The sequence below is a fragment of the Colossoma macropomum genome, unplaced genomic scaffold, assembly GCF_904425465.1.
Source record: "Colossoma macropomum unplaced genomic scaffold, Colossoma_macropomum, whole genome shotgun sequence".
NCBI classification, from domain to species: domain Eukaryota; kingdom Metazoa; phylum Chordata; class Actinopteri; order Characiformes; family Serrasalmidae; genus Colossoma; species Colossoma macropomum.
The window spans coordinates 47,163-64,542 of NW_023495267.1; the positions used below are offsets into that span (position 1 = coordinate 47,163).

Below are 17,380 nucleotides of genomic sequence, written 5' to 3' on the forward strand. Positions count from 1 at the left end.
GTATTTTGCAATAGATCTGAGATAAGGCTTTGATCTGACAAGTATTTTTTAAAGTATATTAATATCATGATGACCCCTGGTTCCTTTGAACAGTGCAAGACCTAACAGACCACCAAACCTATCAGATAAACAGCACTCAAAGCTTTCATCTTTGAAAGTGATGAGAAAATCAAGCTCCACTCTTGTTTCAGATCTAAAAGATCCACAGGTGTTCCTGTCTGTCCCTTCATCAGATTGTTCCATCTCAACGCTATAGGTCTGAAAGAATGTGTAGCTATCAAAAAACCATTACAGAGAAAAGGAACTAGACAAAAAAGGATTATTCCACTAGAACACCAAAAATATTATATTAGTAAGGTTTTATGGACTGATGAATCTAAATTTGTAATTAGTGTTACTTATATCATGAGAAGCAGAAAATACAACCAACTTCTAAGACTGAACTTAGGAAGTGTGGAAAAATACCCCTGCAGATCTCTTTGAAAAACTGAAAGCAAATCTCCTGAATGGAAAAATGGAAGCTGTAATAAAAGCAAAATTTGACACATTATATGCTGAAAAATGTTGAGGCTTCTGTGTTTCTGCTTTTTTTTCCTAAAGCTGGATGAATAACTTATACTTAAAATGTAAAATGTGGCCTCTACTGCACATATCATTTGGTACAGAAGATTTATGAAAAGCTCTACTGAAGACTGAAAAAGCATAAGTAAAAACAGAAAGATATCAAGTAAGCACAGTTTATTTGGTGTTACAGCAACAGTTAACATTGAAGCAATTGGTAAAATTGTGCACAGTAGTCAGTAAAATTCTTTTCTTTCTTTAAAATCTTTGACATGATTCTAAATTTACATACAGGGAACATTCATTCATAGTATGTAAAGAGTTCAATATAAAAATAACAAAAAAATATGCATAAATGAACAAAAAAAATCAGAAACACACAGAAAGTACATATATTCTTTCATTTTAAAGGGCAGGAATTCATCATGCACAGAAAGACAAATGTCAGATTTTTCATGAGAGTTATGAACTACCTTAAACAGGACTTAAAAGCTGAAGATTATGCCACCATTTCGAGTGCTAGAGTACATTTCACATTCTGATATTCATTTTTTTTCACACTAAAAAGGCCTGTGAACATAATCGGACTTCTAAAGCACATTCTATATTTTAACTACTATAAAAACCTTTTTCTTTGCTATTTCTCAGGACCAATCTTTTTTTTTTTCCTCTAAGATATTTGTGGTTGACTGTTATATACATGCATACATTTTCCTAATACCCTTTTTGTCTTTTGAAATTTATATTTGTTAATTGAATTAGTCTTTTATATTATTCAAATTTTACAACAAAAGATAAAGTGATATTTGGGGACAGAGATGTACAGGAGAAAGTAGGTGTAGATGCATAGCGGCAGTAGGGTGAGAGCTATGGCTCTGAAGGGAAAAAAACAGTGTAGACCTCTAGACAGTTTCCCTGTCTCAATGCATATCTGGATTTGGACATGAAGGCTTGGTCTGCCTCTCCTGGGAAGTAAATAATTTGTCACTGTTTTACTGCTTGCATGTGTATTCGCAAGCATTACATTGATCAAGATGATCTAGACTGCAGACCAGCACTGTTTTCCAAACATTTTTGTAAGACCTTGCTCATGAAAATGTTGTTTTTAATTCAATAACTGCAAATTTGTCCCAGTTAATGTACCTGCTCAGAGCTGGTTTAGGATCTTGGCTGATTAAAGCTTTTTACGATTAAGTGCATTTGGAAGTAAGAGAGAGTAAACGCAACAATCTGCCTTACAGGAGAGTGTCTCAGTGTGACTGTTCCTATCTGTATATGCATTCCAACAAGAAAGCCATCTAGTAGCCCCCGTGGGCATTTTGTATTGTCTAGGCATCAGATCCTTTGTGTCTGCGCTTGGATGGAGGCACCAGACGAGCAGGTAACTCAGGCGGCAGGCCATGCCCCTCAAGCTTTACCTCAATCAGGTGGCTAGCCAGGGCAAACTCCTCATCATCCAGCATGCCATCCCGATCGACATCCGACAGTTTCCAGATGCGGCCCAGCACAGAGTTGGGCAGCCGTGTGCTCACCATCCAGTCTTTGGCTTTGGTGCCACTCAGCTTGCCTTCATTGGGTGCTAAGTTGTAGAAAATCTCATCATACTTGGGCTTGTCCTTAGTCACAATCCAATCTTCTTCTGCTTCGCCATCCTCGCCATCTTCTTCAACTTTCTCGCCAAAAGGGTCACCCTCCACAAAGGGCCCTGCGCGGGTCCCCAAGAAAGCCCCACCTTGGACTCCGGGTTGGACCCCTGCCTCCAGCTCCTCCTGCCTGAGAAGGGGCATTAGCTTGGCGATGTCAGTAGACAGCAGTTCATCCAGCATAGCCATCATGTTAGGTTTCAGGGACTTGAACTTTGTGAAGTCGTGACCTGCGAGCAGTTCCTTAAAAAGAAAACAAAGAGGACAGAAGTTTTAAACAGTGTTTAAAAGAATATTTCATCCAAAAATGCCAGGTAGTATAATGCTGTTGACCTACATTGGCCCCTTCAAGAGTGCATTTAGTAGTAGCAGCATTAACTGAATTACTTTTATTTATTTTTACTGTTTGGGGTAGTGCAAAAGAGAAGATTTCTAATAAGACAAGTTTAGGTACAGTTGTGTTAAGCCATTGACTGTAGTAGAGAGGTGGGGAGAGACCTAATTTTCTGCAGACCTAAGGTATAATGTTGGCGACTACAGAGAGGACTAAAATGATCAGTAGAGAAAAGGACACGTTTTTCCTGTTTCTCTATATAATATAACTGATCCAGGTTCAAATCAAATTTGTGCAAGAAATTTTGTTTAGGATTCGTAAGCTTTAAAATATGTGTCAATGTGTTTTCTACTGAACAGTAAACTACAAATCAAATGATAAGTTGTCTGGATTTCATATGAAAATGTTTCGGTGGATGATGCAACAAAACCAGAGCTACAGTCGTATCCAAAATTTTGGGCGCCCTTAGTTGTTACACGCTTTGTTGATTTTCTAAGTGAAGACAAGTATACATCCTCTACACACTTCTACATGCAAAATGAACATTATACTGGTGAAACTATGATGGCAATAATAAATTTAATGTACTATTACTGTTTATTTGCTATATTCAATATATATGGGTAAAAAACCAAGACAAAATGTGGCCTTTGCAAAATTAATGGCATACTTTATATTTTGTTTTGTTTTTTTTTTACATTTTTACAATACGTTCAACTCAGCAAACATATAGAAATATATTACAATTTGCTGAAAATGCCATAATGAATTTGTAAAGTGAACATTTTATATTTTCACTTTATTTTCATTTAATAAAAATCAACAAAACATGTAATCTGACTCAAAACTTCACATATGAATGTATTCAGACATGCACCTGTGAAATATAATTTCTGCATCATAGCTCTATAAAAGCAATAAGGAATACATATTACAACACAGCTAAGTACTATTTTTGGTGCACACAGTCTTTAAAGAGTCTACAATTGATGTTGTAGTACTGCTACATTTATACCATGCTCACAGAGTTGTTGTGAGTTGCTTTTTATTCAAATAGTCTTAGTTTTCTTTCATATAGTTTGACTTTGTCTGAACTTTTGGACATGCTAGAACATAGAACTACATCCAAGATTTCTATCATTATAATACTATGCTGTCTCATTGAAAAAACATGGTTTATAGTTCATGTTTATCATTTCAGTTATTTTTACTTTTTAATTTCTTGTGTAATTGGGTATAAGTGATCTGTAGTTTCCCACCGGTCACAACTGTGAACAAGAATAAAATATATATTTTCTCTAGCTTTTCTAAAAATGGGGCTGTAATGAACAAAAACATAACATTACCTACCCATGAAATATTTGAAATTAAAGAGGTTAATAATCGTAAAACTTTATCAACCATGGTTTCACTGCACATTTCAGTGTTTTCCCTGCTCTAACACATTTGATTCAACTCATCAGTGAATAAACAAACCCTTCATAAGTTCAAAATGTTTGTGTTTGAGAGTAAGGAAAACACTAACTGCACAGTGCAGCAGAACTCCAGGATGAGGGTTGGAAAATTCTGGCCTAAGGCACATTAAAAGGCCTCATGTCACACTTTTTGTACGAGCAGCAGCAAATGCTTTTAGCTTGCACTGACCTGCATCTTGGCACAGTCAGGGAAATCTCCAGGGGAAATGTGATGTTGCAGCTGGATCTTGGAGAAGATGACTGGCAGCTGGTAGATCAGGTTCTTCTTCTTATTGTCCTTCCTGAAGACAGATGGCATCTCCTGCTTCAGATAACTAATTATGTGAGCATGGACCTGTGAAATGAACATTAGAAAAGCATCAGTTTTGTACTATGCCCAGCTGTTTTAACACGACCCAAAAATAAGACTACAAAATACACAATGCTTACTGCATGCTTCTAAATAAATATAAATTACAGGCTATTTAACAAGCACAAGGTATCTATATACACATGTGCCACAGGCCCATGATATCTAACTAATGACCATGCAACTGTTGTCAACAAAATGTTTGCCTCGAAATAGCTTACCCTCACGAGACGAGCTCTCTTGACCAGATCATTGAGCTTGCGGAGTGCAGCATTGCGGGGGAGGTTCTGAATGTCAGTGAACAGGTCCTCCTCTTCCAGCTCAAACAGCCTTCGGTTATCCGGAACCATGAGGGGTTCGGACCAGAACGATCCAATGTACACTCTCAGAACCTCAGGGGTGCCAAAAACTTTCCCCAGAGACCACATGAGTGCCCCATACACACGCATCAGCTGCTGGGTTCCAACCATGTCGGCCTTGTTGAGCACCACACGCAGTTTGTCCTCATTGCCTCTCAGAGCACCTATGGCCTCTGAAAACTCATCAGAAATCTCTAGCTTGTGGGCATCAAATAGAAGGATGATCCGATCCACACGCTCAGCAAACCAGCGTAAGACAGCTGGGAAGTCATAGCCTATCAAAAGAGAAAAGGATAACGTCTTTGCATTTGAATAGGTCATTTGTAAATGTGACAAAAAGGGTTCTTTGGAGCCATGGAAGAATATTTTTGGATCCCAAAGGACCTTTCAATGGGTGATGCTACAGTACTATGCAAATGTAGGAGACCATGCTTCATATATTCAATCCAGTCAATAATGGCAAATAAGTACAAGTTAGTAATTTTTCAGCATCAGAAAAAAGCAGAGAATATATTTCACAAAGAAATTACACAGAAACCCAAACAACTAAATATAACATCGCATCTTTCAGTATTGCCTTTATCTCAGATTCCATTCTTTAAGTTTTTCAAAGAAATCTGCTGAGATATTTTTCCACACCTCTTAAGTTCAGTCTTCAAAGTTGGTTGCACTTTCTGCTTCTCACAATCCAAGTATTCCCAAACACATTCACTGATGTTGCAAGAGCGGAGCTTGATTTTCTCTTGATCAAAGCTTTAAGTACAGCCCCTGATGATGGCAGTTTTGGTGGTTTACAAGGTCTAGCACAGTTACTAGGGGTCAAATGTTCTCTTTTAATATTTTTTAAAAACACCAATTGTGGAAAGCCAATTTTTTTCATTTTCCCTTTCCATAAGCATGTGGATTATTGGAATTCTAATATCCTCAAAAGAAATCTCCAAATTACTGAAAATATGTAATGTAATGGCCTTTTAGATGGGGAAATCAAATAAATGAATAAGTGGTCTTTGACTTTTGCACAGTATTGTATACCAACTAAAGGTTTTATCTAGAACGATATGTCCGAGCCTAGAACATTCATTCTTCGCCAACTTAAAACTGAACGTCTTTTATCTTTCACTCCACCTCTTCCCAACCCTTCTTTCATCCCTACATCTTTGCCCTGCTTCTACATTCCTTCATTCCCACTTTCTAAGTGTCACACTTTCATGCTTCTCTCTCCCACTCAGTGTGTCAGATGTAATCCAGCTGTTTTCAGGCACACAAATATGTGAGACAAAGCAGGCCTACACTGCTGGAATCACTTGGTGGTGTCTACAATGTGAATATGGGTCTTATTCTGTAACAGGTCTCATCTCGGTTTAGCCTAGCATTTTGGGAAAGGTTATATCAGGAGTCCGTTTAATGCCTGAGTACTACATGCTATTTCCAGGTATATATCTAGGATCATGCATAAAATCTATGATGTTAAAATGGGTAGAGCTTGAAAGAGGGAATGAAAAAAGCATCCAGAGATGGTATTTCTGCATTCTCCTAGTTATGCTGTTTATTTTAGAGTACATGGCAAGGAATTCACAAATCTCCCCAAAACTAAACATTTTGCAGCTGTGGACCAAGTACAAAAATCTGTAGTTGAGTAATTGGCAGAAATGTTATTGAATAGTAGAAATACCCTTACTTATAACTATTAAAAAAAAACAGTTAAGTATTCAGATATTCACACAGATGTTCACACATTTATTTAAATAAAATGAACACAAAAAAGGTATAGAGCTACTTAAAGCAAAAAGATTTTAGTCTAAAGTTAAAAGTCAAGTCAGTTAAAAGTTTGAAATTTGGTAGATCCATACATACATGTTTCTTCTTGAGCAACAATACGAAGGTACTTAAATAGTAGTTTCTATTAAGGAGACTTGTGTTGTTCATGTCTATGGCCAGATAGGTCTGCTTAATAGAAACCATTAATCAAAATACTATAGAATCCTTTTCATTAATGGTACTTTTGATGCTTCAAGGGGAATTTTAATTTTTAAAAAAGGTATTCTGCACAATTCAATAGTTGAAATGAAAATTATATGAAATGGTGCATTTTAGAGAAAATTATCAACTCAGATTTCTTTACAGTGGTGGTGACTGGAATTGCAATGTGTGTAATGCAAATATAGCCATTTTATTTACTGATCAAAATACACTTGTCTTCTGCATTCACATGTAATGTTGATAATGGCAAATCTATAAGATTTTATAAATGTGTTTTATGCCACAGCCTTCTCTCAAAACTTGTTAAACTATGTCTCAGGCAACATACAGCATATTCGTAAGTATTTGATGCAATAACTTGCTGTGAGGTAGCATTAAATGCTTCAGATGTCTGGTTCCTATCACCACTGCTTTGAACAATTCTTACACAGCTTTATTTAGATCTTAACCATTTTAATAAGTAAAAAATGTTGAAAAATACATGGAATTCTACTTCAAGTAGATTTCTAATTTAACTCAAGTATATTTCTAATTTAACTCAAGTAAATATATATCACCTACTTCTACTCAAGTAAGTTTTTATAATTTTTTATACTTTGTCCACCACTGACTTTTTGTCATTCTTTACAATGTGTGCTATTACACTTGCATTTCTTGCCTGGAGTTTTGCCAGCATCAAAAGGATGAAAATCATAAGGCGCTTAACACATTACTGATGCAAAACGAGCAAAAAAAATCTCTGGAATTGGTTGATAATGTGCAGGAGAGAGGATTAGCAGGGTGCAGGTGACTAAGGAGAATGGGTGCAATTATTGTGGGATGGGTGTCTTCATCTTCCCCTGATCCCCGTCCCCTCTCCTCACCTTTAGTGCTGGCCTCACCTCGGCTCACTTTCTGCTTGGCTCCAGACAGGATGCCAGGAGTGTCGATGATACTGATGCTCTCCAGAACCTGGTTGGGCAGCTGAGCACACTGAAATCTAAGAGTAGAACATAGGGAGAACTTTTCCTTTATTCAGTGACGAAACATAAACTCTTAACACTTGTAATGGAGGTCTCCTGTTCTGCACGGTGTAGTGTTTTCCTCTTCTTTCCTGAATATTTAACTATAGAAATATCATTCTTATTTTATATACAAGTGGTCTCATTACACCATTTCAGTATAAAATACTGAACAGTCTTTTCTCTGAGAATTCAAAACAGTTTAATTTTATTTTAAGCTTCACTGTGCATGCTTTAGGAATTTGGAGATTTGAAGACCACTTTAGTAGACATGTGTGATTGCAAACAACATGCGGAAGAACATTTTGTAACATCAATCGCGCCTCAGACCCCTTCCCCGAGTGGATGAGTCTGGTTACAAGTGTGTTGAAAGAGTATTTAAAAAAACTTGTTGACAGATGTTGTCCTCCAGGGATGTAAGTGAATTATTTATAACTGTCATCATATTTTCACCAGTATAATGTTCATTTTGCATTTTGACTGTCTCCCCATTTTTGTCTGAAATGGCATACCCAAAGTAAAAGGAGCACTGTTCCCACATAATTTGGGATAAAGTCATGATCTTGGTTGCACTCTTATGTTTTTTCCCAACCAAATACCATCAGAGTAATTGTATTGAATTACTAACACAGAGCAGCAGAGGCTAGAATGGAAGAGTTTATTTCCATGTGACTCATAGATCTCTAAACTGATCTCTGACTTTTGCTGCATTATCAAGACCACATGCTTTGGATTATGATGTCTCAGATTGGCTATGAGTAACAGATCATAAAATAGTTTGCAGGAATTGAATCCTGAGATTTCAAGCTTTTTAATGTATATTGCATCACCATATTGCTGGATTACATACATAAAAACGATGCATAAAAAATGTAAGTGAGCACTTCAATAGAAGTGTGCCAGTACTGGCACAGTGATCTAGAAGAAGTTAAACATCCAGCCAGACCTTCAACATAAAGATGTACAACATCGTTTGAAAACCCAACCTAAAATCCAACGTGACATCTTGGACTTTTTTAATTATTGTATTTAATTATTGTATAGCCTTTGCACAGTGACAACACAAAACACCATATTTTAGTTTTTTTCCTTCTGACTCATGCTACTTCTTTTTAGTGCAGCTTTCTCATGTCTGTGTATCTATGTGTTCTCGTTTTTCAGAGGTACACTTAATTTCCACTTTGTTTCTAACTTGGTTATTTTTGGAACTAACTAGGCTATATTCAAAACAAGTTGAAAAAATATATCAGGCTCACAATTATTGCAAATTTCTACAGTGTTATTGCAGACCCCCTCTCTGGCCCCTCAAAAAAACCAACGACAATTATTGCTGCAAATATTGAGAAATCTACTGCTGCAAATTCAAGTATTTTAGCTCACAACAGTCATAAAAAGGCTGCAAGATCCTGGTGAGAATGTAATACTTAGTGTACACATATACAGTCATATGCCTCTGGTCAAATGACATGTTTTGTTGATTTTCTAAGTGAAAATAAGTTAACACATCCTCTACAAAGAACAAACGTCTGCAATTTTAATGCACAATTACTGTTTATGTGCTGAATTTAACATATTGGGAAAATAAATAAAACATAAAATGTGGCCTCTGCAAAACTTTCCCTTTTTTTGTTATATTTTTCTCCAATACACTAAACAAGTAAATAGAAATCGTGCGATAAATTGCAGAAAAATGTGATACTTAAGTTTGTTTGTAAATATGTTAATGTATTTTCACTTAGAAAATCAATGACATGTATTTTTGCCAGGGATGTTAGAGGTTTTGCTAACAACTGCAAGGAAATAACCAAGCACCATTTTAGTTTATTTAACTGATTTTTTCCTTCTTGAGATGCTCTATCTTTCTGAAAAATAAATGGTGTGAAAAGGACAAAGCCTAAAGTGCATTAAAAATTCATTAAAAGCTGAAAGCAGAACAGTTGGATCCTAAAGAACTTTGGAAAGAATCTGAGCTACACAGAAGTTTCCAGTGCTCCTGTATCATGGCTGCGTGAAGTGATCTAATGTGCAGACCCCGGGCTGCACCCCTCCCAAGTCCATTGTGTGGAAGTGGTGCTCCAAAAGCACAGGGGCTTCCTGAGGGAAAATGACCAGTGCTGCCAGAATCAAACAATATGGTCCTCTAATGATCAGACGCTTAGAACAACACAGCCACTTCCTGCAGTAAATGGGTATAATGAGTCAAAAATTCCCACAGCAGGAAGGCAAAGAAGCAACATTCTCAAAACATACTCCAAAAAAACACAGCCTCAGAGAGCAGGAAAAAAAAACTGATTCCAGCCAATCACTATCAGGGCAGTGGACAATGGCACTTCAGAGTATCAAAAAACTACTGTGCTCAAAGAGATTATAAAATTAGCTAGTCTATAAGCAGAGACTTAACTTTGTTTTGCTGTTACTACAGTCTAATTGTTTAGAGTTACAAGCTATTCATTAGCTATCCTAACATTTTTCCAGCTACTTCAGATATTCAATTTAGTTGTGAGGCTAAGACTTGCAGAGGAGAGGTACAGGCAAATTACTTCCATGACGTGGAGGCCCAGAAAAGGGTAAACAAACTCTTTTTCCAGGAGAGCTTTCAGACTAGAAATAATGTCTCTGACTTCATCATGCCCGCCTCCCTATACATCTGGCACTGGTACACTCTGATCTTCTTAAAGGGGAATTATCCTGTTTTTCAGAGTTTTTGCATAATTCAGTTGTCTAGATGTAATGGTTTAGAGTGGTTTAATATTAAATGCTTCATTCTATGCAGCTCCTGTCTGGCATAGTTAGCTTACCAGAGCTCAGGATAAAAGGTGAGAACAACTTTAAAAAAGAGCTTGCAGAATTATGCTGGGCCAAAGGTACACAATATGTCCTAATGCGTGTCCGATCCTTTAACTGCCATCTGTTAATGACAGACTTAAGCAGTTGTGCCTGCATTTTGCTACAAAACTGTACAAGTCGGACTTTGGAGACTGGCTACCTCCCCTCAGACAGGAGGTTACAGCCCAACACCTTGTTTATCGGCCTTTAACCTCCTGTCTACGGGGACTACCTCAAACAAGGTAGTCATTCTAAGATGCTGGACTGAGAGATGCAAGAAATCTCCATACCTTATTAGGTCTCTTAAATGACAATGAAATTTAGATAGCAGAACAGCTGAAATTTCAAATGCTTACTTATTTTAGATTTTTTAGGTTCATATACTATTGATGGAATTTTTAATTATTGTTTTTTTATATATATATTTCATTGTAACAGCAAAATAATTCAGTGTTTTTAATAGCATGGCGTTTTAAAAACCTGCAATGATGCAGAATTATGCATAACAAAATAAAAATAAAAGATTCAAGAGAAACATATCAACTCGGAATTGTTTAAAATGGTTGCGATAGGAACCAAGGGTCGTGATTTGGGGACTATTTTAACTTGTACCTCTTTGCAATGAATGAATAAAAAAAACACTTTAGACCAAAAGATTACAGTAAAACTATTGTATAACAATGTCTCAGGCATCAGACAACATATTTGTTAGGACTTCATGCAATAACTCTTTGAGGCAGATTTTAGAGGCATCAAAAGGTTCAGACATTCCTATCACCACCACAGTGAACAATTTTATAGTGGCAACAGGTTTCTCTACAATGGCCCATTTCACATCAAACCACTCTGAATGACTATGTTTATATCTTAATGTTTGAATTATAAAGAAATTTTGCAAAAAAAAATTAAAACAAAAAAAAGGGGGAAATTCCTTTATAAGTGCCAAGCACTGCAGCTCTTTCTGTAGTATGCCAGCTTTCAGCAAGCTCTCTCGTGATATCTCTCCCCTTCTCCATTTTTCCACAAATAAGGAGAGTCCCTCCTCCCTCAGAAATCTGGCACGGACACTTGAGATTCCATAGAGCAAAAGAAGCACTGTTTTTCTCTTACGTCTCGCTCCTTACCCTGCTTGTCTCTTACTAGCAGAGAGGTCAATCGACACATTCTGTCTCACCTTCCCTTTCTATCTTGCACTCCAGCTTACTAGAGATGGCACGATGCCACATTTTCTTTGCCGATACGGACACTAATCTGTTAGCGTTTTTTTCTCTGAAACTCACTCCACTACCTTAAAGCCAGAAACAGCATGCTTTGCTGTGAGCTCTGCATGCAGTATTTACCATTATTTACCTGTTGAGGAAGGTGTTTCCGAAGGGGTTGAGTTTGCGGAAGGGCTTGTTGGGGTCCACTATGAGAGCATTTCCAGGGATTAGCCCCTCCACTTCGCCATGCATGATAGCAGTAAAGCAGTCTGTAGTAGGTTCTGGTCCCACACGGCTTCCAGGTACATCTTGCTCCAACAAGTACCTGGGAAACGTTAAGGTTATCTTAACACTTGTGGAACACTATACCTCCAGCGCAATTCTGAACTGTACTAAAGGGTTTAATGAAATAATTAAAATGCCTTTTTAATTAAAATCCTCTCGCACTAATATAATTTTCTCTCTTTGTCTGTCAGGGAGTCTTTTATTTTCTGTTTTTCCAACACTTTGAATAGAACTTTAAATAGTTACAGGTCTTACTTGATGAAGGTGGTCTTTCCTGTAGAGTACTGACCAACAACTAGCACCATAGGTTTATTGTCAAAGTCAGCGTCCTCCAGACTTGGCGAGTGGAAGTCATGGAAACCATAGTACTCCTCAATAGGCAGAAGCTTCTTTCGATAGAGTGACTTCAGGCCTTCTGTGACTGTCCTAATCACTTCAGGGGTCTTCTTGACATTTTTCCGCCCCCAGCGAGACATTATGTGGAGACTTTATGGCGGTTTTGCTCTGCTCACTTAATTTATGGGTCTGTTTTGTACCCTGTCTCCGTGTGTTTATGTTTCCTCTGAGATGGCTGTGCAGGCTCGTCTCTTTTTTCCTGTATTTACAAAAGTTGTTCGTGTAGGTCTGCCTCCAAGATTCAGTGTAAAAGAGGATTGTGTGATACTGACTACTATTTTACAATTTGAAATCTTGGTTTTCTCCTTTTATGGTATGTTCTTCTCAGCCTTTTAAATTTCTGTGGGGAACAAAGGAGGGAACATCAGAATTGAAGTGCATTATTGGCAAAAGAGAATTCAGCAGTTCTAATCATTAAGATGTAAATAAATTCATTCAGAGCATTTTGATGCAAAATGCATCATTCTGGGTAAACAGAGTCAGAATTACTCACAATGTTGGTGACAGGAGCCAAACATCAAAAGTATTTACCCAGCAAACACAGTTATGTTGTGATAACATTGTGACAATATATTGTTCTGTTGCCCACATTGAAATGTAATTCCTGGCCATTTCAATAGTAAATAAAATGGTTATGTTTGCATTGTAGACATTGCGACCCCTTGGTTTTCTAACCAACCTGTATAGCAATCTAAGTAGGTCATTTTCTCTACAATGCAGAATTTCACACCAAATGACTCTGAATAACACTGTCTACATTTCAGCTACTGAATTTAGCAGATCTTTTGAAAAATCTGTGGAATTTCTTTTTAACCAGGCTTAGCTGAGTATTTTATTTTTTTTTTTGGTAAAATGACTACACTAATTTTTTCTCCAATTTTTCCTTTGGAAATGGAATCTCCTTTAGCCCAGTGGTAAAGCAGAGAGCATTGTCTGTGCTTGCCTGGAAAATGTTGGTGTTCACTTTGGAAACACACACACACACACACACACACACACACACACACACACACACACACACACCAGTCCACATACGTAGCTCATTTCCGTATATTGAAAAGAGTGAGATGTGTTTTCCAGTAGTGCTTCTCAGTGGAATGTGAAATGAGTAAACAGTTACCATTGCAGAAGCCAGAGCACAGACAGTGATCTACTGCACATATCTGTACATATGCCTCACACTGGGAGGACAGTTGCATCATAATCATCCTTCTAACTGGTGCATGACACGGCAGTATACTTTTAGAAGCTGTAAAAACACCTTTAATAATGCTGTTTATTGCCAGTCAGCTTAAGTGTTTCCTTAGACTAAATTACAATTGAAAATCCTAAAATTGTTTTAGTCAAAGACTGGACTCAGTACGAGTCTCCAGTTGGATTGGTGAAAAACCTAAACAATTTTAACAGACTATCAAAAAAGACTGTTACAGAGGACTCAGGAGTAGGGCTGTAACGATGCATTGTGGTACTGTAATATCACAATGCAAAGCTGTGACAATGTGCATTGTGGAGAGTGGTCATTCTATTCATCATGCCATATTATACAATAGTTCCAAAGGCACAATCGGTGTGGTTGAGAAAAGTCCTACAGTATTTTTTTTCTCTATGACTGTATCATTCCTCTGAGCACTGTTGCTAAGCAGCCACTTGCTTTATGCTGCAACTACCCTTTTCTATTTTTCTACTTTAGCACATACAAAAACAACACAAATAGATAAATTAGATAATATTTGACCTGCAGTCCATTAGTTCATATTCTCAAGGAATGTGACAGCTGGCCTACATAATATTCTGAACCTGTTGTTGCCCAGTCGGCAGCTGTAATGGTGGAACAACAAACTAGAAATGAAATGTAGTTACAGACTTGCTGGACATTTAGGGTAATCTGGCAAATATGGAAAAAGCTGAGCTGAACTTGATATTGCAACAGCTTTATGGCTCTCTCTGTAATACAAAAGGCTAACTTAGTACTTTTTGATAGAAGGAAAATTGCAAAAATTAAAGCCTTTGCGATAAAATGTTCAGGGCTTCTTTGTTTCATTTCTGCAGAACTGTTAAAAGCAATAGAACACTTGAGGCTGTGTGTTTTTATAAGTAACATCATGGATGTGTTGGTTTGGTTTAAGAAATTTCCCACTCAGTTTGTTCTCACCCACATTTAGCCCAAAATTTCTCATTTTTATTACAAGATCACATCTGGTCCTGTGAAACTACATGCCTCCCAGCTCTAATGCTGCTGCAACACCATGATTATTGTCATTAAAATATTGTGAGCACAAGGAATGGTGAACCCAATACCATGAATCGAAACCAAATTGTGGGCTGAGCATATCATTACCAGGGTTGGGATGTAATGGATTCAAATATTTGGAGTACATATTAAAAATACTAAAATTAAGTATCTGTATTCAGTCCAAGCTACATTTTGTAAAGACAGCATTCAGAATACAGTTACTTTTTACATTTTTAAGGCAATACTTTTAGAAAACATACCCATAAATTAAAATATATATACCATCTTTGAAAGAAACACCATCAGTGCTCAGTAAATATTTTAAAATCAGCACACAAAATGTAAAAGTGTACTCTAGCTCAGAACTCAAAAGGCTTCTTTACAAACACACAAGGTCCTACTGAAGCCCAAGGAGACTCGTAAATGACTGTTATTAGTCAGTGGAAAAAAACTTAGAGTTTATTATATTAGTATTAGTTTATATATATATATATATATATTAGGTTTTTTTTATTTAGTAACCTCAGTAAATATTTTAAAATCAGCCCACAGCATATAAAGGTATATTCTATCTCAGAACTCAAAAGGCTTCTTTACAAACACAGAAGGTCCTACTGAAGCCTGAGTAGACTCATAAATCACTGTTATTAGTCAGTGGAAAACAACTGTGAGTTTATTATATTAGTATTAGTTTATATATATTAGGTTTTTATATTTAGTAACCTCTTGAGGGATGACTGAACAGTCTCCTCAGTAGTGCACATGTTCATGAGTGATAAGCCTAGCTTTGGTATTTGACTGGACTTGTGCATGTGTCCCATGGTTACATAAATATTATTAACTGATATTCACACAGCTAATCACTTTAAAGACAAATTGTGAGATTTTGTTGCTGGGATATGGTGCATTATTGTCTTAAGTCATGAAAGGGCAGTGGGATTATGAGAGCAGCAGTGAACTGAAGAAACAGATGAGAGGCAAAGTAATACTGAGGATTTTATATTCATTTTGGTATTCATTTGAATAACTGAATTTTTCATGAAACATTAACAGAAGAATTACATTAACAAAACTGCCAACAGTGAGGAACAGTGTGAAATAATTTTCTCATGGACTTTTTTAATGTGTATTTTAAATGTATTCTGAATACATTACTATTTTATGCATTGTAATGGAATACATTACTGAATACATTTAGATCAGTATATCACTACTTCAGCCATCACTACTTTTTCAAAGTATTTTGCCCAACCCTGATCGTTATACCTCTATTCAGCTCAAAAAAACTGTCTAGTTCAAAACTGTGAACAGTTTAGTGATTTTAGTAATACTCAGTTTAACACATAATCCCAAATGGATATGAAAAAAAGAATTAGGTCCTTTAAATCAGGATTTTTGCATACACATCGCTCAAACACATCAATTTGGAATTTGACTTTTTCAAGTAGGACTAACAAGTTGCGCAGGAGATGGAAAATGCCTTGTGGCATCATTCACCACAGTTGCAACACAGCCAGTCATCTTGGTGGAAGAAATGAAATGCTGTGCACTCCACCTCAGTCCCAAAGCCTGTGTAGAGCCACAGTGTGTATGTAATGAGAGGAAAGAGCAACACTGCTTTGCCTATCCACACAGACTAGCCTTATAAGTATGTTCCCTGCTTTCATACTGCCTCTCTGCATGACCATTTTATCTTTCTTTGGCACTTTTGAACTGTCTCTTGTGACTTTCATTAACTATAACAGTGTTGCATAAAAAGGGACCTCAACAATGGCACAGCTTTAAAAGTAAGGAAAACTATTATACTGCCAGAACATCTTCCATGAAAAAGGACAGGATTTGAGTTTCAAGATACAAAAGTGTAAAACTAGAGCAATAATAATGTTCTTACCTGGTACAATCACTGCCAAGACAGGAACAAACAAGTCAAAGCATAATACTTGATCAATGATGAGCAAAAATATAAACCTCAACTAGATGCAAGTTCTGCAGCAGTTAAGCTCTGGTCCACTTGAAGCTTAAATCACAGAAGCACTTTCTACAAAGGATATATTGTTGAAGCTTAAAAAAACACTTTGCCTTCTTCAGACAAGCTTTTAAGAGAGCTCTCAATGTGTTCTCAAGCTGCATATGCACACAGCTCTGCACCGCCCTTGTTGCCTCTCCTTCCCTCTCTCTCTTTTTTCCTCCCTGCCCCTTACTCTCCCCTCTTCAGACACTTACATATACTTTGGGGCAAGCCCTGGCTAACTTTTTTTTTTTTTGGTGAGACTCCGACAGGCATGACCAAGTGGGTGGAAAAGGGTGGGGTCAGTGAGGTGAAAGGGGACCAAAATGGAGAATGCTAATGTAAGTCAAAAGGCTCTGTACATAGTGCTGTCTGCACTCATGATGAAGGAGTGGCCTTCCACAACAATGGTACATGTCGCAAATAGGGTAGCAGACCCAGACCATTGATGTGCTATATTGGGCATGGCTAAACAAGCAAGCTATTATGAGTCCAGAGTTGCACATGATGCTATGACAGAACAGGGGGTATCTCAGATAGCAGGCTTTCTCAGTAATCTGAGCATCTTAAACCAAAAGAGAAGACCATGCAGAATGTCCCCTACCTCTTCTAATATTGGACAATCTTGACTTTTGGCTTAAGTTTTATCTAGGTAACAGAAATCCTACTTTGCGAAATACCTCCAAACTCTCAAAAGCTCAGCTAACTGCAAGTAATGGCCTTTTTTG

General features: G+C 37.1%; 1 protein-coding gene across 2 annotated transcripts; it reads right to left on the reverse strand.

Annotated features, from left to right (window-relative positions):
- Positions 1–723: 723 nt before the first annotated feature.
- ehd2b (EH-domain containing 2b) lies at positions 724–16,862 on the reverse strand. 2 transcript variants are annotated; one of them, XM_036561651.1, is made up of 7 exons: positions 16,536–16,862; positions 12,271–12,751; positions 11,879–12,055; positions 7,583–7,680; positions 4,584–4,996; positions 4,183–4,347; positions 724–2,447 (listed from the first exon to the last, which is right to left on the reverse strand). In XM_036561651.1, exons 2-7 carry the CDS (start codon positions 12,489–12,491, stop codon positions 1,890–1,892), a joined length of 1,632 nt encoding a protein of 543 aa, XP_036417544.1. In that variant the 5' UTR covers positions 12,492–12,751; positions 16,536–16,862; the 3' UTR covers positions 724–1,889. The 2 variants fall into 2 exon arrangements, with proteins under 2 accessions (XP_036417544.1, XP_036417543.1); XM_036561650.1 differs by having other exon boundaries at positions 7,565–7,680.
- Between the last annotated feature and the right edge of the window lie 518 nt (positions 16,863–17,380).